Below are 27959 nucleotides of genomic sequence, written 5' to 3' on the forward strand. Positions count from 1 at the left end.
AACTGTTCTTAACTTGAGGTACCACTTTAGCTAACGGGGCCTCCCATTGCTGCTACGCCACTGCCGCACGATTTCTGTTCTCATCCTGAAGCAAAGTTCTTAACCCAAGGTACTATTTCTGGGTTAGCCGAGTCTGTAACCTGAAGCGTCTGTAACCCAAGGTACCACTGTATTTCCATGTTTAGTCAAGATGTGACCTCAGTCTCAAAATCAGGGGGACAGTGGGCATTAGGGCCAGATGTTTAGTGCTGGAGAAGTTCCAGTTGGCCATGTTCCTAATTGAAGAGTTGGGGGCTAGCACAAGTGGCATATTGTTTGAATTTCCCTGAATTAATTTGGCTAGCTTAGTTGGGCTGAATTCTTCTACACCAACTAGGAACCTGCCCCAACCTTTGTGCAAGCATATGATTGGTACGGTGCAATGATATGGAACACAGTGCATGGTGTTTTCAGGCTAATGATGTCTCTTAACACACATTGGCATCATGTTAATAATAATTCCAGTCAAAGCAACAAGAACTTTCATCGCTGTGACTAATCTCATTTTCTTCCTCAATGCTCTGAAAATTGGATTTTTTAAAAAACCCATTGTTGTAAGTTTAAATGTTTATTTCCCCCAAACAGCCTAGTCTGGATTTTACTTGGATAAATTTCATAAACTAGTTTTCTGCTGTGTCTAATTTCAAACTTTTAACTATATTACTGATGATAAGGAATGCTGAAAAAAATTAACTGAGTGCAGCAAAGAGTGTTGCACTGTCATCAATTCATGAATGCCGGCTGGTGCAACATTTGTTGTTGTTGATCGGGGTGGTTGCCTCACTCTGACGAAGGCTAACCCATCTTGCCCTTAAGAACTTCCAGTCATGCTGGTAAGCAAACCAAGCTCTCCACAAGACTGAGAAGGGCCCCAAAAGCAAACTGTATTATATGTGATATAATTGTATGCTAAATGTCTCTAGTATACCCAAGGTAATTTTTTTCTTTTCCATTGCAAATCATGTAACTTTTTCCTGCATGCCATTTCTACTGAAGCTAGGGAGATATTGCCTTTAAAAATATATCTTCATAATTTTAATTTATATACATTACAACAACAGTTCAACAATAATCCTAACATTTTGAATATTGACTTCCTTCATCCTCTTTCTGCGGTTCCTTATATTTATTTTCACATTCTCTGCATACTCCAAATTATCTTAACTTATTTCATTTGTTCTCATATATGCAGGTTTTTACAATAATCCTGCCAATGTCTTAATCTGTTTACAGTTTATTTGTAAATATTCAACAAACCATTTCAACTCCTTTATAAAAAGTTTAGTGTCTTGATTTCTTATTCTTCTGTTAAGCTTCACCATTTCTCCATAGTGGGTTAGTTTCAGTATTCATTCTTCTTTCATTGGGACAACTTCTTCATTCCATCTTTGGGCAAGTAATGTTCTTGCAGCTGTAGTTGCATACATAAATAAATAAATTTCTTAGGGAGACATTGCTGGAGCATACTGGAATATGAAAGGCCGGTAAAGTGATTCACAATATTAATTCTGCTTGTGTGCTCTGATGAATCGATGACGAAGATGATTCAGATGTAAGCAAGCACCATCTCCTAATCTGAGGTGACCCGACAGAGCTTAGTGTAATACTATTATGCTTCAAATCAGAATAGATTGTTTCTGCATAAAGTGACATGTAGGAATAATCTAGTGTGACCCCTAAAAATAAAAAAGTATGTTTTGAGCAAAAGGTGCCTCGTGTTCTATTCTATTTGCAGGGGGAATATTTTGAAGAAAGCATAATCACGTGCCTTAGAATTCTGATTTGCAATGTGCACATTTTAGAAGCATTTAAGGTGCCATCCTTTTAAATTCTTCTGATTGCCACCACATTTTGTTGTTCCTCCACTGTGTGTTCTTCTGAAGATGCACCATGCCTTGTAAAAATAATGGAGGTGAGGACATAGGAAGCTGTCTTATATTGGTCTGTCTAGTTCAGTATTGACTCCTTGATGGGTAGGCAAACTAAGGCCCGGGGGCCGGATCCGGCCCAATCGCCTTCTAAATCCGGCCCTTGGGCAATCCAGGAATCAGCGTGTTTTTACATGAGTAGAATGTGTGCTTTTATTTAAAATGCATCTCTGGGTTATTTGTGGGGCAAAGGAATTCGTTCATTTCCCCCCTTCAAAATATAGTCCGGCCCTCCACAAGGTCTGAGGGACAGTGGACTTGCCCCCTGCTGAAAAAATTTGCTGACCCCTCTGACTGGTTTTAGCTCTCCAGGGTTTCAGGCAGGAATCTTATTACCAGACCTGCCTGGAGACGCTGGACAAATGTAATATTTACATGCCAACATTAGGCCCTTTAGGGCATCTTGGTGGTTTGCAACCAATGGCCATATCAGAACTGCAATAAAGCCAATCTAAAAGGCAATGGGTTGTATCCAATGGTATCCTTGCCCTAGTGGAAAGCACTTACACATTTGCAAGTTGGAGCTGACATTTTTTCATGAGCTACCTCATCCATTGCAGCTTCCTGTTCCCCTCCAGAAAATCTACTACTGATGGTGAACCTGTAGAATAGAATGTGATGTGGAGGGTTTGGGGGATAATTGGGTGTAATGTGCAGTGTAATGACATCAATAGATGGGACAACTTGTACCAGACTTTATGGCAGGAGGAAACAGAGAACTCACATAGGCCTACCAGTTTGGGCTACAGCCCAATGTTTCTTTAAAGAAACCAGAAGACTGTGAGTTGTGAAGTCCCCAATTCACATCTTATTTGAGTCATGGATTTACTTCTCTTTCAGCTGAAGCAATATGGTCATACACATATATTGACTTACTTTAAATATATTTTTAGCAGTAGCATATTATTACTCTTTCCATCCATGTGTTCAGCTATCTCAGACTCACTTTGAACTCCAATGTGGCCCAGCTCTCCAGTTATTACAAAGTGAGGTGCTTCTGGCAAAATGCTCCTTGGGCTCAGTGGGCCCCCTGGGCTAGCTTACCATCAGTGACGGGCAACAGCACTGCTGTGATCTGAAGCAGGCAGCCATGAGCCATTTGTTATTTTAACTATCCACAAGAATCAGGTGGGACTGTGGCCCAAGAAAGGTATCAGCCATTGTGGGCCATGCTGGGGCATTCGGCCCTTTGTAACTGCCTGATAGTACCAGGTGCTGCCACTGGGTCTGGCTGTGCATTGAGTTTCCAGAGGTGCTGTGTGGAAAATGCCCGCAATCTTTTCCAGCTGTTCTCCATCAATTAACGAGAAAAACTGTATTTGATTATCAAAGGGGAGTGAAATTTTGGAGGAATTCTCATTGGTACAGGGCTTTTGTGTGTGTCCCCGTCCCTTATTTTCAAGATGGCCATGGGATGCTTCTGAGTGCCTTTTATTCTACAAATCATCTTTGCTCTGCAGCCTTCCTGGGTGTCGCACTTATGGAAATCCTCATTTGGGCTGTGCTGTAAGTGTAGAAGGCAAGTATGCTTGTGTCTATCATGTGTCTGACTGCAGTCCATTGCTGTTGCTCTTTTAAATGTGAAGTATTTGCATTTTAAAGACAATCAGTGCAGAAATAGGTTTTTAAAAACGTAAACAGGAGTTCCCTAAAGAAGAAAAAAACCCAGCATGCATCTAAGGTGCTCAGTAGCCCAATCGCCTGTCTTCTAACACTTCAGTTAAAACCAAGTGGAAGAATACATTGTGGCTTTAACTTCTCTCTTGGGGATATCTGAGATCAGGAAGCACAGGCAGCTGGGGAGGCTGCAGAGTCCTGTCAGTTCCTGCATCCACTGGAAGCAATCCTGAAGCACCTTGAGAAGTAGTCGGAAAAGTGGAAGCCTTCTTCACAGGTGAGCAAAATGTTTGAGAAACTGGAGGACAGGTTTTCACATGGTACAGCCTCCCATCTGGACACAGAGTGGATCCAGTCCTGCTTCCACAAGATTGGCGCATCATGCGCTTTCAGACCACGCCAGGGATTCTGCATTGGCTGTTGATAACACAAGTGCTGAGCTGCAGTCATCCTCCTCCTATCCCATCCCCCTTTGCTTTGTGTCTTTGATTTTTCCTGATGGACAAAGAAGAAAAAACCTTAAACAAGGAAAGGAAATGGTGGCAGGTGTTTCAACCTGCTTTTAATCAGGTAATGTTCCAGTTGCACAGCCCTCAAAGAAACCGCTCTGATAGGCTTTAATATTCCATGCCAAAATGCATCAGGGTTTCTTTTATTTCATTCGCACACCTAGAAGTTCTACTTAATGACTTAAGTCCTATAGGTCTGGAGGAGCTTTCTTCATCAGCCTTAAGTGCAAAATCCAATTGCAAATGACATAATGCATTAATGTGCTCTCAGGCTTGCACCAGTGGGGAGGATCTGCCCCTTTCCAAGATGTGCCCTTTCAGAAGCTTTGGCATGATACATTGGACTAATGAAATTGCTTGAGCAGCTGGCGGCAAAGTGCCCGCTTTCAAATCGTCTAAGGAAATGTAAAAAGATATTGTTGCTGCTGGTAGTTTATTTATACAGATTTTCTGTTTAAACAAGTGTGTGTCTATTGCTTTTGTAAGCATGTAAAATAGCAATCATGGCTGAACAAGTGTCACAAATTCAGAGTGTATTTAGTGTCCAGAGTATATTTATTTTGTGTGGTTCTCCCCCCCCCCCCTTAGGAGCCCTGCTGTGTTGCTGCATAGCTGTAAAAGTGCATTATGGAGAGATGATGGCCTCCTGAAATTATTCTCCTTGTTTGCAGGATGCAAAATAGAGGTAGCCATTTTAGCAAATGTTCTTGGGGTAGGAGCAGAATTCTTCAGCTGTGTAGAGAAGGGTGTTGAAAAAGAAAATTATCAGAAAATTTAATATACTTTTTTAAAGACACCTTGACTGAATGAGACTACAGTATATAATTACTTCCAGTAGTGGTGTACGGAAGTGAGAGCTGGACCATAAAGAAGAATTGATGCTTTTGAATTATGGTGCTGGAGGAGACTCTTGAGAGTCCCATGGACTGCAAGAAGATCAAACCTATCCATTCTTAAGGAAATCAGCCCTGAATGCTCACTGGAAGGACAGATCCTGAAGCTGAGACTCCAATACTTTGGCCACCTCATGAGAAGAGAAGACTCCCTAGAAAAGACCCTGATGTTGGGAAAGATGGAGGGCACATGGAGAAGGGGACGACAGAGGATGAGATGGTTGGATAGTGTTCTCGAAGCTACCAGCATGACTTTGACCAAACTGCGGGAGGCAGTGGAAGACAGAAGTGCCTGGCATGCTCTGGTCCATGGGGTCACGAAGAGTCGAACACGACTAAATGACTAAACAACAACAACAACAACAACATAGTTACTTCCTTCATATGAACTTATAGGCAAAGAAAGGAGGAGGAGGAGGAGGAGGAGGAGAGGAGGAGGAAGAAGAAGAAGAAGAAGAAGAAGAAGAAGAAGAAGAAGAACCACTTAAGCTAATGGGGCCTCCTGCTGCCGCTGCGCCACTGGAGCACGATTTCTGTTCTCATCCTGAAGCAAAGTTCTTAACCTGAAGCACTATTTCTGGGTTAGTGGAGTCTGTAACCTGAAGTGTATGTAACCTGAAGCATATGTAACCCAAGGTACCACTGTATTTGAAACTGGGCTGGTGGTGCAAGGCCTGTACAGTCATCCACCAGGCTGAACAAACCTTCTGTTTCTGCTTTTTGCCTTTGCGAAAACAAGTCTTTCTAGCACCAGGTAGGCCACAAATATACAGCCAGTGCAGCTCAGTGTGTTTGCCTGCAATAAACCCAGTGGCTGCTCAATCCATGGATTCACTGTGTAATCTACTCAGCATTTAAAGTGATATTTGGCATTTGTAGAACTTGTAAAATATTTGCACATATTTGGGTTGCCATATGACCTCTTTTTCCAGGACACATCTTCCTTTCCAGGATTAAAATTTCTGCCTGGGAGGATTTTTAAAATTTGGGAAAATGTCCAGAGGGGTTAGTTAGTTTTGTTTATAGTAACCGAAGAAATTTTTTCTAGTGCATTAGATCTAAGGCACCCAGCTAAGCTAGTCTGCAGCAGAGAATCACAACAGAGCAGCATCTTAAACTAGCTGCACACTGTATAAATCCCTTGTGGCTGAACTAAAAAGACACTGGCTCAGCCACAAAATCTTGGAGGAGGAGTCTAGGAGGGCAAGAGCTAACATCCCCCTGCCATTAAGGAGAGTCCATATGTACACATTAAACAGTTTAATAAACTGTTTTGTGCACACTTATGTTCACAAAGATGTGAACATGAGCCCAAATACGTTCATGTGGCAAGTGAGCAAGCAATATGTATTATTATTATTATTTTGTTGCTGAAAGTTAAGAACATTGCTACTAGCAATATATCAGAGCTTCTATAGCCTACATATAGTAGTATTCAAAATGAGAGTTGTCATAGTGATCCATAATTAAAAGTAGAACGAGTCCTCTTTTTTGCTCTTCGAAATATGGCAACCCTGCCTTATAACCCTGGAAGATAGGCCCATATTATTATCTCCTTATTGCTGGTTCTAGCTAGGGGAGGTGCTCAAGCTGAGAACAGTGGGCTGGCTAAGGCAAGCTCCTGAGCTCGTGGCCTAGAGGAGGTCTGAGGCAGAGATTTTCTGCCTTGCAGGTCACGACTCATACCTGAGCTACTCATTCGTGTGAAAAGTCTGTCAATCTTCCTCCGTTTGGCTGAGATTCAGACCAGGCTGTTGCTGTACCACTGAATCTCTCTTCAGTTCAGCAAAGATATGTGTGTGTGTGTGTGTAAGAACAATATTATTAAAATCATCGTATTATGGCTTTTTAAAAGCTATTTCCCCCCCAAAAAAGTTTCCACATTTTCTACCCACAGCACGACTTCAATCCATTCATCCATGTGAAACATTTAATACTGAGAGAGGTTGCTCCAGAAGACCCAATCCCCCAGATTGTTAAAATTTTGTTGTCTGGATAGTGAAAAGGATAATTTTTGTTCCATAAGCAAAAAGCTGCTCATCTTTAGGAACATTGCTTTGAAACTGTGTACTGAGGGAAGAAAGAAACCTCTCTCCCCCTCCCTCCCTCTCTCTCTCTCTCTCTCTCTCTCTCTCTCTCTCTGTGTGTGTGTGTGTGTGTGTTTCCAGGAAGCAATAAGCACCTACATGAAAATAACTCCATCCTTAATCCCCTGCCTATCCGTTTTTATCTGATGGCTTCGGCACGGGCAGGAAGATCACTGCGCGGCAGAAAACGAAGGCGAGTTAACAAGATGTGGCCAGTCCCATGGATAAAACAATAGAGAAAACCCTCTTCCACTTTGTCTAGCACCCTGGTGCCGTTCTCATGCCCAGGTCGCAATGTGGCTCATGGTGGGCTTAGTGTGTTGCCTTGTGTTTGGGGGGCTGCCGTTGGCTCTCGCCTCGTGCCCTTCCCAATGTAGCTGCGCTTTCCACAGTATCAACGAAGGGACGAAAGCAAGGTATGTTGGCAACTGTCTATTTCTTTTATTCCTCGGTGGGCTTTGAAGTGTTGTTTCGTGAGTAGAGGTTAGCGCATCGCCTGAGCAGAACCGCCCCCCCCTCCAAGTAGACGTGGGTCACTCCATGGCTCTTTGTTGCAAATGTTATTTTCCCAATCACTTTGTACTACAGCTTTCTGCACAGTCGGATTAGCTCCAGAGCAGACTGTAATCTGATTTCAGAGATGTCATTTGCTGATCTTCTGTATGCCAAAGGCAGAAGCAATATAATTAACATTGGTACAATGTTAGGCAAAAGGGGCACTAAAATTGAGCTTTTGGAAAATATATGTCCAGGGAAATGGTTTTCATCACCATGTTGGACCAACAAATAAAACATAACCGTGGACTTTCCATTATTTAAAAAACAAAAAAACCAGACAGCAACAGTACCTATATATTTTATTTTGCTTCCAACCTTCCAGCTGAATGCTTGTTTCTGAAACTAGCTAAGATATGAAGCTTACTCTGTTTAAGGATTTTTTTCATTTTGGTGTTTTTTGTTTTGTCTTGTTAAAGAAAAGCAGCAACAGATGTTTCCATTTTTTCAAGGGCATACATGTTGATCATGGCGACAGAGATGCTCATTCAAAGTATTATGTAAAATGCTTGCAAGCGTGGAACAATATGAGCCTGCCTGAACAGGCAGCCAGTGAGATTTGCAGAGAAGCGAGCTTGTTTTGTTTATTTAAATTTGTAAGCGCTTAAAACACACACCCCACAACTCTAGTGCCATATGCAGGAATTAATAACATGTAAAATAAAATGTAATACTCAGGACTCATATAGTGCCTTTTGATCTCCGCCGAAAATACTTTGCAAATATTGCCTTGGCAGTTCTTATAACAACCCAGTAACACTGGTCGGAATTATCTCCACATTACAGACTAAGTTTTTTAGCCTGAGAAATAACGCTTTGCCTAAGGTTGCCTGGTATGTGCCAGTGGCTTTGCAGGCAGCTCACATTTGTAGCCTCCACATCTATACATGCCAATGTGCAATTGCGCATGGATATACAGTGCGCACAACAGGTTTCCTGTTGAACAATTAAGTCGAAAGAAATGAACGATTGATTATTGTAGCACATAATATGAATATATGGATGCTCAATTAGGACAAAAGGCATGTTGATTGCTGTGAGAGTAATATCATCCAGTAATATCATCCATTCTTACATATAAACCAATGGCTCTAGTAAACGTTCTTTGGTTACCATTTTAGGAACAAAAGGAGAGTTATTTCTAATTACTGTGCAGATCCCACGACTCCTTATAGAATGATCAATGCTCTGGGGTGTTGGAATATAATCTAATCTAGTTAGAAATATTCAAAGCAGTTAGGCAATGGAACAAGCTGCCCTAAGAGTTTAAAGAGGAAGGCGGACATTAATTTTACCAGGGCGATTTTACTTATAGTAGCATGTCTCAGCACAAGACATTAGGGCAGACCCTTCCAAGCCGAGCAATTTATATATGAACTTTGAAGTGATTTCTGTTCCATACTGAGAAGCACACATTTAGGGCAGCAGCGTTGCCAAGTAAAGCACTTTATTTTTCTCTCTGTAGGAATGAATGGTGATGTTTCACTTATATGAACGAAAGAAGCAGGAGCAACTGAGTCCTGCTCCCTTCCTCTAGTTAGGAGGGATGGGCAAATTTCAGTTTCTCACAGTTTCTCATTTCTCCATTCTTAAGTTCATTTCTCCACATTTCCACATCAGTTTGCAATTATTTTTTCTAAGCTCTCGTGAAAATTTCATCAGCATTCCAGAGCAGATTTCTCTTCATATATATGTTTCTTTATGCCATTTTGCCAAATATAAACAATTTTGCAAAGCAATTTCATCCAATACAATGCATATTTGTACGTCATCTTTACAAATGCATGTATTTATATGCATGATTGCCCCCAATATATGGATTTTTATATGCATTACATGACCGGAGAAGTACATTGCAAAGTTTGGAGAAGTGCAAATTCCGAAAGATGGCTTTGTTTCAGATTTCAGATTGTTTTGGAAAATATCAGGTAGGTTCACCTTGAATGTGAACTGAATCTCATTTACATCTCCCATCTCAACTAGTGAGTGGACCTGGCCACTGAAATTCATCATCTACTTGCACAAAAAGCCATGCTGGATTCTGCTTCTTGGAAGGTCATTCTTAGAACACTGGAGACTGGCTTTCACGACTTGAGTACTTTGGAAAGACAGGATAAAAATATTTTGAGTACATTATTGGAATAATACTTATATAGAGGTGTTACAAGCTTTTTACCTGGCATAATAAACAGCTATGAATCTTAGCGGATTATTCAGATGTTGTTGGACTCCAACTCCTATAATCCCAGGCTACTAACCATATGGACAGGGCTAGCCCACCCAAGAGGCAAGGTGAGGTGACCTCCTCAGGTGGCAGGATCCACAGGGGCAGTAGATCCTGATGTAACTCTTCATCGACTCCTTCTTCCCTGGCAGAGAGAGGAGCGCCATTTTGTGGTTCACCTCAGGTGCCAAAATGTGTTGGGCTGGCACTGCATGTGGGATAGGGCTGATGGGAGTTGTAGTCCGAAACATTTAGAGGGCCACAGGCTGCTCATCCCTGCAATGGGCAGCTGCAGAGGACGGTCACTCTGCATAATACAAGATGTGGCCAATGCCCTGCATGAACTCAGTGTGTATCCTAGAATGCATCCCAGAATCCTCTGTGGTGTACAGGAGTCCTTTGGCAGACACGAAATGGGTGTGGAAGGGGTTCCATGAATTTAGACATGTTCAAGGATTTTTATTTTATTCTATTAATTGCATTTCTAGCTCACCCTTCCTCCCAAAGTAGCTCCAGCAGCAAACAATGACACAATGCAATTTTAAAAATCTGAATCCAATATCAAGTCACGTATTCGTACAACGAAAAATGGCCATGTTGCCAGGAACGGTATCTTTCCACCATTAAATGCCTGGGAGAACAGGAGTCTTTAGAAATTCTACTAGTGTAGGAACAAGGGGCAACAACTAGCCAATTTTATGCTACTTTATGCTTCTGTTGATTTTGGTGAGTTAAAGATCTGCAATAGGCTGTGATCCTAAGCATAGTCACTTGGATTTCAATAGGAGTGACTCTCAAGTTAGTTCCATTATTTTTGTATTGTTTATAGCCCATCTCCCTTTCATCAAAGTGGTGGCCTACAGTATGTGGTTCCCAAGCATTCACCTCTGCAGGCACTGAACAGACCCAGAGCTGCTTAGCTCCAGCAAGGTGGCGCCCACACATGCCTTCAGATCACACCCTGGTTTCAACACAATTAGCCTTAGGTTTCAAACATCTCTCTTTGAAAGTCATGGGGTTGAAAACTGCTTACTACTGAGTTATGCCAGGACCTGCATGATGGGTCAGCACCACTGGGCATCTGCTGAGACCCCCCCAGTTTGGGGGAGGGCACTGGTGGCCACCAGAGCCAGGTGGTGCTGTTGCCATTGCCAACTACCCAACCTCTCTGGCCAAGGGTGAGAAAATCAGCAAACAATGGAAATGAGTAGAAGGAGCAGCAGTTGCCACTGCCTGCCCACTCGTGCCCCTTTTGGGGGGCAGAGATGGAGGGGAAGCGAGTAGTAGTAGAAGAAGAAGAGTTTGGATTTAATATCCCGCTTTATTACTACCCTAAGGGGTCACAAAGCCGCTAACAATCTCCTTTCCCTTCCTCCCCCACAACAAACACTCTGTGAGGTGAGTGAGGCTGAGAGACTTCAAAGAAGTGTGACTAGCCCAAGGTCACCCAGCAGCTGCATGTGGAGGAGCAGGGAAGCAAACCCAGTTCACCAGATTACGAGTCCACTGCTCTTAACCACTACACCACCCTGGCTCTGTAGGTAATTACAGGATATAGGAGCATTTGCCAAGGTCCTCCAGAAACATGCAGCTCACACTGGGTGTGAGCCCCGAAAATTACCCTTATGATTTCCCAAAGATTTAGCCATGTTCCTTTGTCACATAAACGCTCCACCCAAGGCATGATGGAGATCAGCAACAACCAGGAAAAGATAGACATAATATTTTACAAGGACAGGAAGAAACATTATGGACAGAACAATTGCCACACACAGGAAGAATAAGGATATAGTTTGAGTGCTTCACCTGCAGATTTAGAAATCATTTAATGTGTCGATACGAATGGAAGTTGTTAATATTGCAGTTGTTGTATAAGGGATTGGTATTTTGACTGGAGTGTAATTGAAATTAGTAAGGTTTTGGAACACAGAAATTAAGTAAACAATCAAACCACAAATTCTAGCATGGAGGGGGCCACCTAAATTTTATAATTTGGCATCTGAATGATTGGTATTAGTAATTGTATATATAGTTTGTCACAAAACAACGGAATCCTGTTGTCACTCAAAGGCTAACAAAAGGATGTCAGGCCAAATCTGACCAGCTCGTTTGACTATTAGCCTTGGGCATTTTAGCAGTATACAAAAGAATGAGCCATTAAACCCCTTGCTCAGAACCTTGTCCTGCAATGAAGTTCTCTTCCTCTCCCAAAGGTCCAAAATGGTATTCTTCATGTTGAAGTTCCCAGGTTCAACTCGTGTCATTTTTCATCAAATGATCTTAGATAGAAAGACCAGGAAAGTCTCACAGAAGACTCTACCACTGTAGATGGACTGATGGTATAGCCTTTACACACCTTTCTTTGTATGATTCATATAATGCAACAGGTACTGACTCCACAAAACGTTGCAATACTGTGGCCTTTAGAAGACAAACAGCAATAACTGGGGAAAAGGGAAGGCTATCAAAAGCATGCCAGGCAGACAAAAGCAGGGATTCGCAGAAGTAATTTATAGCTTGCAAATTTGTACAGTCAAACCTCGCATGTCGAATGTAATCCATTCCGAAACGTTCGACAACCGAGGCGCAGATTCCGATTGGTTGCAAGAGCTTCTTGCGCTTAAGTGGAAGCCACATCGGACGTTCGAGTTCTGAGGAACGTTCAAAAACTGGAGCATTTACTTCTGGGTTTTTGGCGTTTGGAAGCGGAAACGTTTGAAAACAGAGCCGTTTGAGAACCGAGGTTTGACTGTACCCACTTATTTATTCTTATAAAATGGAACAAAGTTCTAGAGTAAGAATGTGTGTAAGGAAATAAAAAGGTTAAAAATGCATATAAATGAACCAATGATTAAAGGGTTTCAATTTGAGAAATGTTCATTCAGCGATCCGTTTGTTCCAACAGAGCAGTTCTGTGCAATGACCCAGAGATGACTCTCACCCCCGTGAACTTCCCCGCGGATACATTTAAACTCCGGATAGAAAAGACAGCCATCCGCAGAGTCCCGGGGGAGTCGTTCCATTCCCTCCGCAACCTGGAATTCTTGTGGATGCCCTATAACTCTTTGGCAAGTCTCACTGTGACAAACTTCCGGGGTCTCCGCCGGTTGCAAGAGCTGAGGCTGGATGGGAACGCTCTGACCTCCTTCCCCTGGGAAGCCCTTCTGAGCATGTCCCAGCTGCGGCTGCTGGATCTGCACAACAACGAACTTGCCTCTCTCCCAGCTGAAGCTGCTCAGTACATCCGGAACATCACTTACCTAGATATCTCGAGCAATAAACTGGTGACGCTTCCTCAAGAACTCATCGCTGTCTGGTCGAACCTCCAAGCAGTTCCATACTTCCCCAATGACAATTCTAAGATCATCTTAGGTAAGAGGTTTAACTATGAATCTGAATGAAGGAAAGCTCTTATTATTCACATTATTTACGACCATACCTCAGTGGGCTGGATCGATTTCTCTCACTTTCTCATTTTTCCAGTCTTAACTGCAGTTCTCCTCATTTCCATATCAGTTGGTGATTTAAAACAAATATCTGTGTCAAAATTCAAGAGCATTTTCATGCAAATTTATCCTTACACACACACATTTGCTAAGCAATTATTCTACATTATTGTCAATAATATTTGCATCTTAATGCCTGCTTTATCCCACCATATTCATCTCCATACACATTACTTGGTTGGAGAGCTGATTTGCAAAATTTTGAGAAGCGCTAATTTTGAAGGTTGGCTGTGTTTCTGTTCACGTATGGTTTCAGAGTGTGCAAAACGAGGTGGGTTTGCCTTTGAACATGAACAGCATCGAATCCCGCCCCCATCCCTAATCCAGACTAAGTTACTAGGAATTTAGTTTTCATTGAAATCGATGGGACGGAAGTCATGATTAATGTGTCCTCTTCAAAGATTTCAGTGGAAGTTAAGCTCAACTAACTTTGACCATATCCAGCTTACACCCATCTGATGCTTGAGGCATATTTTTTACCCGAAGGAAAATAATCTCTCTATACCAGTAGTTCCCAAACTCTCACCCCTACCTACTGACCTGGACCACTTCAAAATTGTTGAGGGTCTTGGCGGACTACTTAATGATTTTTCTGACTATTGTTTAGCAATTGTCATGCTAAAGTGTTATTAAAAAAATCTATATGGATTTCAAACATTAGTACAATAATATACAATAAGAATAAAAAGAAGCAATAAAAATACAATTATAAATCAATACAAATATTTTAATGTAATGGATATGCCTGCTGTGTTAACAAAATTGTTCAATATTTGGCCTGATCTTTGTTACCCTTGATGTGACACTACCAAGACCACTTCCATAGTTGCTTCCAAACCTACCTCTGAAGGATCTCCAAAGAGGAGATTTTACAAGTGTCCCAGATAGCTGATTACATTATGTCACGAATGAATGAGGTCTTACCAGAGCTGAACAGCAGTATCCTTTCTTTTACATGATGCTCCTGTGAACACAAGCATAAATGACACCAACTTTTTGTGAGACAACATTACATGGCTGACTCATTTTCAGCACAACATTCAGTGCAACCTCCAAACATTTCTAGCTCTTAAGTATGTGCTTACACTTTGAATTTCATTATGTGGTTCCTTGTCTGGTGCTGCTCACGGTAATTGTTGCATTGAATGCCTAGGCTGTCCTTGAAAGTGTTTGCAATTTGTTGAGGTTTTCTGTCATCTGAAGGCTGCTGCTAGCACAAGAAACCCAAACTGTGGCTTTAGACAACAACAGACCCTGGAGAAGCAGCCTGAGATCTGAGAGATCCCTTTCCATCTGTCAGAAGAGGTTTGAACAGAACTTTTCAACACCAGAAGAGCCAGATGGGATTAATGGGGTAGAAAGCAAGGATGCCAGTATATGGAGACAGAGCCAAAAATAGGTGGAGCCAGCTAATTCTAGTTTTTCCCTCCTCCTACTCCCTCCTGGCTTGGGGGCCCAGGGGAAGGAAAGGTGGAGAAACTCCTGTTGTGGTGGCAGGACTCATTGTGCTGGCTCCAACATTGTTGTTGTTTAGTCATTTAGTCGTGTCTGACTCTTCGTGACCCCATGGGCCAGAGCACGCCAGGCACTTCTGTCTTCCACTGCCTCCCGCAGTTTAGTCAAACTCATGCTGGTAGCTTCGAGAACACTGTCCAACCATCTCGTCCTCTGTCGTCCCCTTCTCCTTCTATCTTTCCTAACATCAGGGTCTTTTCCAGGGAGTCTTCTCTTCTCATGAGGTGGCCAAAGTATTGGAGCCTCAGCTTCAGGATCTGTCCTTCCAGTGAGCACTCAGGGCTGTCTTCTTTAAGAATGGATAGGTTTGACCTTCTTGCGGTCCATGGGACTCTCCAGAGTCTCCTCCAGCACCATAATTCAAAAGCATCAATTCTTCGGCAATCAGCCTTCTTTATATTCCAGCTTTCACTTTCATACATCACTACTGGGAAAACCATAGCTTTAACTATACGGACCTTTGTTGGCAAGGTGATGTCTCTGCTTTTTAAGATGCTGTCTAGGTTTGTCATTGCTTTCCTCCCAAGAAGCAGGCATCTTTTAATTTTGTGACTGCTGTCACCATCTGCAGTGATCATGGAGCCCAAGGAAGTAAAATCTCTCACTGCCTCCATGTCTTCCCCAGCTCCAACATTACACAATGTCAAAAGAAAACATTGCAAATGAAAATCAAATACAAGATACAATAAAGACCTGCATTTAAAGCAGTATGATTAACAGGGAGACAAGACATTCCCTAAACATAAAAATCAAGTAAAATCTAATATAGAAAATGAAATGAAAACTCCATGTAGAAACATTATTAGCCACTAAACAAAATAATGGAGATAGATGCTGCTCTGCCCTCACACAGTAACATCTCCCAAAGATATCCTTAGCACTCTTGCACATATAAATTTCTCCATCACTCGAGCATTCCTGCCATCCACACTCATAGCACAGACTAACCTCTAGGCAACCATCTGTCACAAAGTGATTGTCTAGTTTATGAAAGATCTCTGGCAGCATTCAGCACAATTCACAACCAGCCCATTCACCGACCTCCATCTAGGCTTAACATTTATATAGCACTTTCAAATTTTCAGTGCTTCATCATATGCATTATCAAGTTGTAAGGTAACAACGTCCTGTCATGTAAGCAAATATGATTATTCCTCATCTTGCGGACAGGGGAGACCGAGGCTGAAAGTGAGCGATTTGCCTGAGGCCACCTGGCAAGTTTATGACAGAGGTGAGATTCAAACTGGGGCCTTCCTGATTTGTAGCTCCATCTCTTAGGCATTGTAAATCAACATTTTTCTCTCAGAAAAAGCTAGCAACACAGCAAAATGTTGCTGCCAAACACCTACCTTTGTGCTTAAATTTACCAGGTTGGCTTTTTCAGGAGGCTGCAGTAAAATCCACAGGCCTTGCCAATGTGAATTTTATTCATATTGTCAAACTGGCAAATTGACACATTCCTTTGTTTTCCTGATCAGAGCTCATTCTTGCCATTGATTTATTCAGCGTTTCCACATATCTCAGCATAACATACCCTGCCTCCTTTTTTCTGTGTGTGTGTGTGTGTGTGTGTGTGTGTGTGTGTGTAAAGTCTGAAGCATGGTAGACACTTAATAATTCAGCATTCTTTATATCCTCTGTCACTGCCTTTCCTTCATCGCTGAGCAGCAACTTCTCATATACTTCTAAAAAAAGAAGAAGAAGCATTTAACTTTTACTGGTCTTTGCTTGTTTCGTTTCTTGATCTTTTCTTTCCTTGAAGACACCGTAAGGTGCAGGTCATCTTAGGGAATGCAGGAATATAAGAATTCTCTGCATAGTAGATAAGCATATAGAACATGCTTGCATCCTTTGGTACATTGTACAGTAACCCTTCATGACTTTACCACAGGCATAATGGTATGGGGATATTTCCATGCTGAAGTGTTTCTGCACAGCCTGACAGTCAGCATTTTATGGAATGATCTGTAGACTAGGGGACGATTCTTTTATAAAGACACAGGAAGCTGCCTTTCCTTGTTTGCACATCATGGTAAGCCAAACTATAGCTTTCTGGGACAATGCAAGAATGCTCTCTTCCATCTGCTCCTCCTTGGCCCTTTCAGCACAGAACGGTAATCCAAGGTTTAGCAGAGTGTTTCCTCTGAACCTGGTGTCATAGTAAAGGTCTTTCTTCTGAATCACAATCTGTAATCAAAGAACAACCAGTGGTTTTCAACCAGTGTGCTGTGGCACCCTGGGGTGCCTTGAATGATGGTCAGGGGTACCGCGGGCAACACTGGCCTCTGTCCCTCTTTCCTTCCTTCCTTCCTTCCTTCCTTCCTTCCTTCCTTCCTTCCTTCCTTCCTTCCTTCCTCTGATGCCCTCTTGCATCTCTGCCTCCCAAAGGAGCCCTGGCTACCAGCAGCCCTGGCTACAAGCTCAGCAGGTGAATGGAGCCTCTGGGACTTGCCAGGGGGTGCTTCCCAGGCCCCTCTCGGGCAGTGGGAGGAGGCACCTCTATTTGGGGCAGGGGGGTAGCTCAGAGACCAGGGGCGGCAGCTTCGGCTGCCCAAAGAACTCCCACGGAAAAGGGAGAACAGAGGAGGCAGAGGGAACACTCCAAAAGGGAGAGTGTTCAAAAAGGGGTGAGAGGCTGCCAGCTCTGCAGGCAAAGGATGACATAACTGGGCTCCAGAGCTCCACAGGGGTGCCACAGAAAGAATGCAGTTGGTCAAGGGAGCCATGGATCCAAAAAGGTTGAAAACCATGGTCCTGAGTTCCGATGGCACCCTAATCCAGATCTTCACTTAGCTGCTGCATTATGCAGGGATGAACAAAGTGGGTGTGATCAGTCCCAGTATAACATTGTTTAGCTTATAGTGACATATGAATGAGGCCGCTGAATCAAGCCATTGATCATAGCTGTCAACTTTCAGATTTGAAAATAAGGGATCAGCAGCCTCGAAAATAAGGGATCAGCAGCCTCACCTGTCCTGGGGACAGTCTACGGGATATCTAACAATCTGGGATAGGAGCGGGAAGCAGCGGGAAATGGCGCTGGAATAAGGGAATTTCCCACAAAAAAAGGGAAGGTTGACAGCTATGCCATTGATCAATCTAGCTCAGTAATCCAGCTCAGTACATGACTGGCAATAGCTCAATAAGGGTTCAGACAGGAATATCTCTCAGCCCTTATGTGGAGATGCTTGGGACTGAACTTGCTTTCTGAGTGCAAAGCATGTGCTTTAGCATCGACCCTTCCCCGAGGTTTTGTGTTATCCTTTCCATTGCTGTGACTTTGCCATGCCGAACCTCTACCCACAAATATCAGAGTCGTTCATGATCTTGGGTGAGGAATCAGGGCTGGTTAGAACCAGAAACAAGGAGTGAAGCAGAGAAGGAGGAATGGCCAGAATCAACCTCTGTTTGACCTGGAGAAATTCCAAGGGTCAACATCTGTGGAGAGAGACTTGCCTCAAGTGTGCATTGGCCATTAGAAGGGCATCAAATGAATGCAGAAGCAAATTCAAAGCATTCTTTTCAGCATGGTTAGAGGTTATGTAGGGGACTGTCAGTGCTGTAAACATATCACTTTCCCCCTGAGGCTACAGAGCACGCGACAGGGGAAGGCATCCAGACCACAATAACACACCATAGTGCAAGCTGAAGCTATAATATTGACGGTCTGTTTTCTGGGCCATATCTGTCTTTTGGATCACAGAAGCTGTGATCTTGAACTATTCTTTCTCTGGGTGATGAAGACAATCAGGAGAAATGTGGCTAGCCTAAAGAGATTTAGAATCCGGCACTGGATATTTTTATCCTAAAAAATTAAAGCAGAAACATATTAGGGTAATTTCAACAAATAGGCAAGCTTGCCACATTTCTCCCTCTGCAGTCTTTTTGACAATCTTTGCTTCCTCTCCCGTGATATTTATAGACTGCTTTTCCAATAAACTTGCTCAGGAGCAGACAAAGATGTTAAAAGAAGCAGTAAAATCGTGCAGATAAAAAACCCCAACCCAGACAGTTTAAAACAGCAGCAGCAAGTAAAAGCCACATGAGAAATCATTGAAAATGATTTACAAATGGTATTTAACTCCAAGTAGACTTGCTAAGATGAACAAGACTGAATCAGATAAGTGCTGGAGACACAACGAGGTCGAGGGTATGTTCTTTCATATGTGGTGGACTTGTAAAAGGATAAAAGAGTATTGGGAAATAATTTATAATGAATTGGAAAAAAAGGTTAAAAGGTTTAAAAAACAACAACCCACCAGAGTCCTTTTAGTTGGGAATAATTCAGATGGAAATTCCCAGGTCTCAAAAAAGGTTATTTATGTATGCCACTACAGCAGGCTGTGTTTTGTTAGCCCAAAAGTGGAATATGAGCGAGGTCCCAACTAAAGAAGAATGGCAGCTTAAACTGGTGTAATATGCACAGCTTGCGGACCTAACTTATAGAATAAGAGAAGAAGAAGAACATAATGTTTAAAGAGGATTGGAAAACGTTATTGAATATATGGGGGGAAATTGTGTACATTTGAAAACACTTGCATCATTAAGATAAATTCAACAGTGTAAACAAGTTTTGATGGAAGTAATAATGGAATACTGAATGGTTTAGTTTACCTAAAATATGCAGGGATTTATGCAATGCAAAATGAACCATGGAAAGAGACGACTGGAAGTCATTGATATTTTAAGGTTGTCTAAATGAATATTCCAAATTGTAAAACAGAAAATTTAATAAAAATTATATAAAAGCCACATGAGGCGATGATGATGATATGAAGGAGGAAGATAGTGTGTGTGTGTACATGGGCATGTGGAAAGTGTAGAGAAAGCTTTGGCCCTTTTCCATTAATACTAGAACTCAGGAAGTTGAGTCCTGGAAGATCCAGGAGAGGCAAAGTGCATAAGCATTTAAATTTCCTCACACAAGAGGCAATGATGGCCACCATCTTAGATGGCTTTAAAAGACGATTAGAAAAATTTGTGGAGGATACGGCTATTACTTGCCACAACGACTGTTTTCTGTCTATGCTGTCAGAAGCAATATGCCTCTGAATATCATTTGCTAGAACCACAGGTGGAGAGAGTGCTTTTGCACTCAGCTCCTGCTTGTATTAATAGGGACGCGGGTGGCGCTGTGGGTTAAAGCCTCAGTGCCTAGGGCTTGCCGATCGAAAGGTCAGCGGTTCGAATCCCCGCGGCGGGGTGCGCTCCCGTTGTTCGGTCCCAGCGCCTGCCAACCTAGCAGTTCGAAAACACTCTCGGGTGCAAGTAGATAAATAGGGACCGCTTACTAGCGGGAAGGTAAACGGCGTTTCCGTGTGCGGCTCTGGCTCGCCAGAGCAGCATTGTCACGCTGGCCACGTGACCCGGAAGTGTCTCCGGACAGCGCTGGCCCTTGGCCTCTTTGAGTGAGATGGGCGCACAACCCTAGAGTCTGTCAAGACTGGCCCGTACGGGCAGGGGTACCTTTACCTTTTACCTGCTTGTGGGCATCTCATCGTCACCTGGTCTGCTAGGAGTCACCCAGAGTGGCTGAGGAAACCCAGCCAGATGGGTGGGGTATAAATATTATAACAACAACAACAATTAGAAAAGGATGTTAGACAGGCCATTGCCCTGATTTGGGAGGCTCTTCTTATGATGTGTTTGTGTCAAGGTGGTTTGGTGGGCATCAACAAATTATTGAACAGAATACCATAAGAGAATTTTATTTCCTGGCTATGCAGATACATAATAGTCCAGCCAGCAAATGGTAAGGTAGAGAAGGGGCATAAAAGTCTCAATAGCAACAGTCCTGATGCCTTGTATAAATTCTTATGTTACTCCAGGTTAGGATCACCATACACCCCAGTTTTCCCGGACAATATCCAGAATAGTGTGGTTGGCAGTACTGTTTGGGCGAAAATTACCCAAATGTCCGGGAAAATCCGGACATATTTCATGCCGATTTTCTATAAAAATAGATTAAAAAATCACTAAATTTTCTTTAGTGATTTTGCAAAAAAAACACCACCTCAACAACTTTGGCGAGACCCAAAATAGCTCATCAACTTTGGCCAAACCCCCCCAAAAAACAATGAAAAGAAAGCTCATCAATTTTGCCAAAACAACTCAATAACATTTCTGTCCGGATATTCACTGTTTGAAGTATGGCAACCCTACTCCAGGTTTAAAGACGATGCATCCTGTTTGCTTCTAAGGAACCCAAAGAGTGTGCAGATACACTAAACGGCAACATTTTGGATGTTTTGTTCCCTCTTTCTGCCACATGGTAGCATTCAAGTCACATCAGGGGGAAAATAAACCGTTTAACCAAAGCAGGAACAAATAATCACATTACAATTGCATAACTGAATATTATAAAATATCTTGGGTAAACAGAAGTACCTTTGGCTAGTATTTGAAAGGTACTAAAGTATCTGTAATTTTTGGTGGTAGGAATGGGGACGGGGCATGTTCTGTTACTGGAGTATAGGAGAGTAATAGTAAGAATAGTTAGATATGGTAGTGGCCTTGGTTGTGGTGATTTTTTAAGTGGGCTGGGGAGGACTTTTTCGGTTTAAATATATTGTCAGATGAATATTTTTGTTTTTGTGTATTGTTATTATGTATGTTTATCTGATTTTTTATATCTGTGCTATTTTGCTTTACTGTGTTACTTTGAGGAACTTGAGTGAAAAAATGTGACTAAATAACAACAACAATATACAATTCAGAAGATCCCCTTACTGAGATTCAGCTTCCTCATCTTCCAGAGATGGACATGTTTGAAACACATTTTTTGCACCCCAAGGCATTTGTATCAAGGACAGAAAATGTGTGTGTGTTGAAAACTCTTCAAAATCTAAATATATTAAATATTGAACTTATTTGCAAGATCAAGACCAGCTTTGGATTACCTTTTTAGGGCATATAATTTACTATGCTTAAGGGTGGAAGAGAAATTCACTTTCTGAAGCACTTTCTGAAACAATATTCAAACTCAAACACAGCCATCCTTTGAAAATGGCACTTTTCTGAATTTTTGCAGTGCAGTTTTCCAGCCGTGTAATATGTGTAAAAATGCATATAAGTGTAAGCTAGCGCTCTCTCTCTCTTTCTGTGTGTGTGTGATGCAGATTTTGGTGAAAATAGCATTCACTATATTGGGGGACATTGGTTTGCAAAAATGTGTATATTAGGCAGGATTGCATTCAACAGTGGCTGGATCTAGACACATCAAAAAAGCGATGCAGTTAAACGCATTGTAAACTTCGTAAAGGGAAATCCTGTTGGCAAAAGATCCTCACAGTGCCATCTGGTGTCACAGCGTTATAACTCATATAAAGTGCTTTTTCTTTACTAACGTAGCTGAGTCCAGTGTGTTTTCTCAGGAGAAATTTGCACAAAAATGTGATTTGGATGAGGAATTTTTTTTAAAAAAAGCAGATTGCTGTGGAAATGTGGAAAACTCAATATAAGATTGGAAAAATGATAAATTAAGAGAAGTAACTACATGTAAGTTTAGGGAGAGTGCTGTTGCACTTGGTCCTGTTTGTGGGAGTCCCATAGGCACCTGATTTTGGACTAGATAGGCCTCAAACCTGATCCAACAGACTCTTCCTTTTTACAATTTTAATTATTTGCATTTCTGGTATAATTCCATGTCAGCGAAATATGGACAAAAAGAACACAGTAAGAAAAGAATCTCTGAAATATAAAAGAGGTTGCAATTTAAAATTTCTAAAAATAGACCAAAAAACATTCCTTAGCCAACTTCCTCTCCTCTCCTTCCATGGTTCCTTTTTTATCTCTTTTCCCCATGTTTTGTTGGTTCACCCCAACTATTGTAACTACTTTTATAAACTTTATTTATTTCTTACACTGCTGCAGATCTTACCATCCTGCTAGGTAGATTGTTTCCTTATAATGCTTTTTCATATATTCAGTAAACAATATCCAGTCCTCCTTATATATTTAATCAGTTACATTTCTTATTCCACTGGTCATTCCTGCAAGCTCCACATATTCTAACAGTTTAATATGCCATTCTTCTTTTGTTGGTACCTCATCTGTTTTCCATTTTTGGGCTAGTGACACACGCTTCCTTCTCTTCCCAGGTTTGCAGGACAATCCTTGGACGTGCGACTGCAGCCTCTACGAAATGGTCCACTTCCTCAATTTCCAGTCCCCCAACGTAGCGTTCATTGAATCCAGACTGAAATGCTTCACTCCCCGGAGCTTGGCTGGAGTTTTCTTCAGCCAGGTTGAACTGCGGAAGTGTCAGAGTCCCGTCGTACACACATCCGTCGCCAAAGTGAGGACCATATTGGGAAGCACTGTGCTTCTGCGCTGCGGCACCACAGGAGTGCCCATTCCTGAGCTAAGCTGGAGGAGGGCTGATGGAAACCCTCTGAATGGCACAGGTAGGTTTTCCTTTCTCGGTTGCAGGCCCTGTGACTGCGGTTTGTAAAGAAGAGTGTAATCGTATGGTGCCCCTAAAGGATCCTGCTAAGTAGGTAAATGGGACGGAGGTGGCGCTGTGGTCTAAACCACTGAGCCCCTTGGGCTTGCCAATCAGAAGGTCGGCGATTTGAATCCGTGCGAGGGGGTGAGTTCCTGTTGCTTTGTTCCAGCTTCTGCCAACCTGGCAGTTCGAAAGCATGCCAGTGCAAGTAGATAAATAGGTGCTGCTGCAGCAGGAAGGTAAACAGCATTTCTGTGCACTCTGGTTACCGGATTCTGTTGCACCAGAAGCGGTTCAGTCATGCTGGCCACATGACCCGGAAAGCTGTCCATAGATAAATGCCAGCTCTCTCAGCCTGAAAGAGGGATGAGCGCCACAACCCCATAGTCATGTTTGACTGGACTTCACCGTCCAGAGGTCCTTTGCCTTTAGCTCTGCTAAATAATTTGTTAGAACATTCAACAAAGTCCTTTGGGCAGTTTGCATCAAGTTCAAGCCATGTTCAATTAAGCCATTGGAACATTAATTGAGACATTAAAAATCTATTGTTGTGGTTTGCTGCCTAAAAACCAACATAAGCAGCACAACAGCATTTAACGCCAGCAGAAATAATCTGTTCCAAGGGCAGATGATTTCTTGAGCTACGCAGCTACAATCCTATACATGCCTACTCAAAAATAAGACCTTGTTAATTTAATGGTGATTATTCTCATGTAAATGGGTATAGGATTGTAGCCCATGCCTGCTGCTCAGGTGATGGTTTAAAGATATACTGTAAATTGCATTAGCATCTTGCATCTGCAAAGGCATCCTGTTCTTATGTCAAAAGATATCATGGGGCCCTAATTAGACTTCTTTAGAAATACACCAGGGATGGGGAACTTGTGGCCATCTAGATGTTGTTGGGCTATACCTCCTATCATCCCTGACCACTGTCATGCTGGCTCAGACTGATGGTAACAGGAGTCTTACAACACCTGAAGGACCACAGCACAGGTACCCCATTCCTGCTATAAACAGTGGCAACTGATATGATCATATGTTCAGAGCACTTTCCCTTTCAGGAAAGGCAAAAGCATCTGAGGATTTTCAGTGGGACATGGTTGAGGTTTATTAAACAATGGTGCTCCAAGAATGGTTGCAGGAATGGTCTTTTTATTAACACTGGGACTCAGGTGTCACCTTGGGAACTGAATAAATAGAAGCACTTCTTCACACAGTGTGAAGTGACTTTTGGACACTAGCTTAGAAATAGCTTTTAAAAGGATTCTACAACTGCATGGATAATGGGTCTATCAATGGATGTTAGCCATCGTAACTAAAGGGAAGCCTCCATGTCCGGGGGGAGGGGTATATATCAGGTAACCGGATTCTGGAGACAAATGGCAGAAGGTGGCTGTCATCCTCTTCTGAGATTCCTAAAGGCATCTTGGCTGGCTGCTATTGGAAAAAGATTGCTGGACCACACTGGTTTTAGTTTGCAAGGCTGTTCTTAAGCAGAAGGATGTTCTTGCCACGCTGTGGTTGTTCCCAAGCTCACTTGAGTAATGTCTACAACTTTTACTCAAGTGTTCAGGGCGGAGCAGATAGAAGTTTGTCCAACCAAGCAGAGCACCACTTCTGGTCTCAACTGGGCTATCATCTTAAGAATGACATCACTGTAAAATCTATTCTGATCTGATGTACTTTGATGTTTAGGGAACAGCCATAGTTCAGTAGTAAGAATACACACTTTGCAAGTAGAAAGTCCCAGGTTCATTCCTCAAAAATGCCAGGTAGGGATGCAAAGTACTTCCTGATTGAAACTCAGGAGAGCTGCTTTCAGTCATTACATGCATCACTGATCTAGATGGGCTAGGTAAAGATAACTGCAGGGCTCGGGTGGCACTGTGGTCTAAACCACTGAGCCTCTGGGCTTGCTGATCAGAAGGTCAGCAGTTCAAGTCCCTGTGATGAGGTGACTTCCCATTGCTCTGTCCCAGCTCCTGCCAACCTAGCAGTTCAAAAGCATGCCAGTGCAAGTAGATAAATAGGTACCGCTGTGGTGGGAAGGTAAATGGCGTTTCCTTGTGCTCTGGTGTTCCGTTGTGTCAGAAGCGGTTTAGTAATGCAGGCCACATGACCCAGAAAGCTGTCTGTGGACAAACGCTGGCTCCTTTGGCCTGAAAGTGAGCAGCAACCCAATGGCCACCTTTGATTGGACTTAGCACACATGACTAAGCCAGCATCAGCCTTTGACTGGACTTAACTGTCCAAGGGTCCTTTACTTTTTTTTATATAAAAAAGATGAACTAATGTCCTAATTCAGTAGAAATCCAAGGAAGTTATCAGAACAATGATAACTTTCAGGTAATGAAATGATTATCTAAAAGAGGGGGGAATGGAATCTAAGCAGTCCGTTTTACTGAATTTCATCCTGTTTCTTCCTTCCAGTGCACCAAGAAATTTCCAGTGATGGAATGAGCTGGTCTATTCTAGGCTTGCCTGTCGTTTCTTACCTTGATTCTGGAGAATATATATGCAAAGCAAAAAACTTCCTCGGAGCAACAGAAGCTTTCATCTCCCTTATCATCACTGACTCAGAAAGCACAGATGACCCCACCACAAACTCAAAAGGGACATGGAATGGAAAAGTGAGTGGGATGGAAGCAGCGGCTTACAATGACAACTTGGTAGCCAGGTACGTGATCAGCACGTCAACTTCCCCTACCATGGGTGCTCGGTCCATTCGTGCCAACACAGAAGGGAACCTGGCACTTCGAGATCAGGCACTAAATGTGATCAACAACCCGAGAAATCTCTTAGCGAGTCCGCCTACTGCCCAACAGGAGCCAGAGCGCATTGTGAGATCTGTCAGAGTCATAGGAGATACCGACCACAGCGTTTCCTTGGCGTGGAAAGCTCCTCAAGCCAAGAACACGACCGTCTTCAGCATCCTTTATGCGATCTTTGGAGAAAGGGACATGCGTAGAATCAATGTGGAGCCAGGTAAGACCAAGATCACTATCAATGGCTTGATGCCGAAGACCAAATATATAGTGTGTGTCTGTGTGAAAGGGCTGATTCCCAGGAAAGAGCAGTGCATCATCTTTTCCACAGATGAAGTAGCCAGTGCAGGTGGAACCCAGAAACTTATCAACGTTGTGGTCATCAGCGTGGCCTGCGTCATTGCCGTCCCTCTGACGTTAGTGGTGTGTTGCGGGGCGCTGAAACGGCGCTGCAAAAAATGTTTCACCCGGAAACCCAAGGAAATCCAGGACTCTTACGTCACCTTTGAAAGCCTCTCTCCAGGCGCCAAAGCCAAAGGAATGGAAGGGGAATACTTGACTAGACACACACCCGACGAATCCAATAGGTTGCTCTCTGCCAGGTCGAGTGTGGACTCAGAAGCAATACCGAAGGCAGAGGGACAGCCGAACGAGTACTTTTGCTGACACTGATCTGTTAGTATGCAAAGCGATTGCGCTTACACCCCTATTGGACAGTGCAGAAATGGCATGACTTTGAAGACTTACATGTCACAAGTATTGTCTCGAAATATTTGTCAAAAGAACAATGGACAGCTCTACCTGGACTGTGTTCCCCTCACACTTCAACAGTGAAAAGTCTATGTGTGCATTTGCTGAGACCTCCCCCATGCCAATCCAGTCCGGAATTGAGTGGAGTACTTATTGAATCTACACTGAGAAGATTTCGTTTTTAATTTTTGTCTCTTGGGGCATGCAGGAAGGAGGATAGAAGTGGAAATTGTAGGTTATTAGGACCCAGCAGATGATGGCTGGATTCTAGTTTCCTGGGACTCCAGAAAGGGAGTGGGTGTGAAAATGTTTAGGCTGAGGGGATGGAAGATGAGGGGGTATATTTATATGCAAAGAAGCAGATTGATATGGGAATGACTTGAGTCTTTGTCAGGTAGATGATGCAAAAAGGAAGAACTCACCACCATCACAGAAAAATAGAAAGAAAATGTGGGAAATGATTCAGGTGCAGAATAAACATTATAATATTATCAAGTACAAAAAGTCTGATCAAGGACAAAATGAAATGTGAACACATTTAGAATAACACTCATATTCAGGAAATCAGTTACAACTATTCTCCTGTTAAAATACAAAGTAAAGGAGGAGACAACTTATCAAGGACTCACAAGAGATGACGACCAAAGGCTTCATCTAGGTCAATACTTTAAAGCAAAGGTAGACAATGTGATGCTCTCTAGATGTTGTTGGGCTCTCTTGGCTATCTTCTATCAACTTCTATCATGACCAATGGTCAGTGAATCAAAGCAGTTGCAGTCCAACAACATCGGGAGGGAACCACAATGACTACCCCTGCCTTAAAGTATCTGTCTAGTCCCAAATTCTCTTATCACTACTGCTCCTAATAACTGCATGGTTTCCTGGAAGGAATTTGTGATCAAAGATTAGGGAAGGAAGAAGGATGGATAGTGGGAGTGTCCCCCAAGCAGTCTAGGCCTATGGTTCCCTTTGCAAAATAAACCCCATTCCATGAATACATGTACATATATGTCACAATGTTAAATGTATATTATGGTGTGTTGTCTATTCTCAGTTTTGAAGTACATTAAATAATTTAAAACATGGTTTCCTGAATTTATTTTAGGATGCTACGCAGAGAAA

At 42.6% G+C, this 27959-nt stretch overlaps 1 protein-coding gene and 1 long non-coding RNA gene across 3 annotated transcripts; one reads left to right on the forward strand and one right to left on the reverse strand.

Annotated features, from left to right (window-relative positions):
• Window positions 1-5460: 5460 nt before the first annotated feature.
• LRIT1 (leucine rich repeat, Ig-like and transmembrane domains 1) lies at window positions 5461-27936 on the forward strand. Of its 2 annotated transcripts, none has more exons than XM_083440048.1 (4): window positions 5461-7489; window positions 12758-13224; window positions 22973-23278; window positions 25753-27936. In XM_083440048.1, the coding sequence occupies exons 1-4, from the start codon at window positions 7368-7370 to the stop codon at window positions 26751-26753; spliced, it is 1896 nt and encodes a 631-aa protein (XP_083296174.1). In that variant the 5' UTR covers window positions 5461-7367; the 3' UTR covers window positions 26754-27936. The 2 variants fall into 2 exon arrangements, with proteins under 2 accessions (XP_083296174.1, XP_083296175.1); XM_083440049.1 differs by lacking the exon at window positions 5461-7489 and adding an exon at window positions 11291-11393.
• LOC310677359 lies at window positions 9439-14334 on the reverse strand. The gene is made up of 3 exons (XR_014511124.1): window positions 14283-14334; window positions 13113-13245; window positions 9439-9726 (listed from the first exon to the last, which is right to left on the reverse strand). It is a non-coding gene; the product is annotated as an uncharacterized lncRNA (long non-coding RNA).
• Window positions 27937-27959: the final 23 nt, after the last annotated feature.

Source organism: Podarcis tiliguerta, assembly GCF_965153285.1.
Source record: "Podarcis tiliguerta genome assembly, chromosome: 5".
NCBI lineage: Eukaryota > Metazoa > Chordata > Lepidosauria > Squamata > Lacertidae > Podarcis > Podarcis tiliguerta.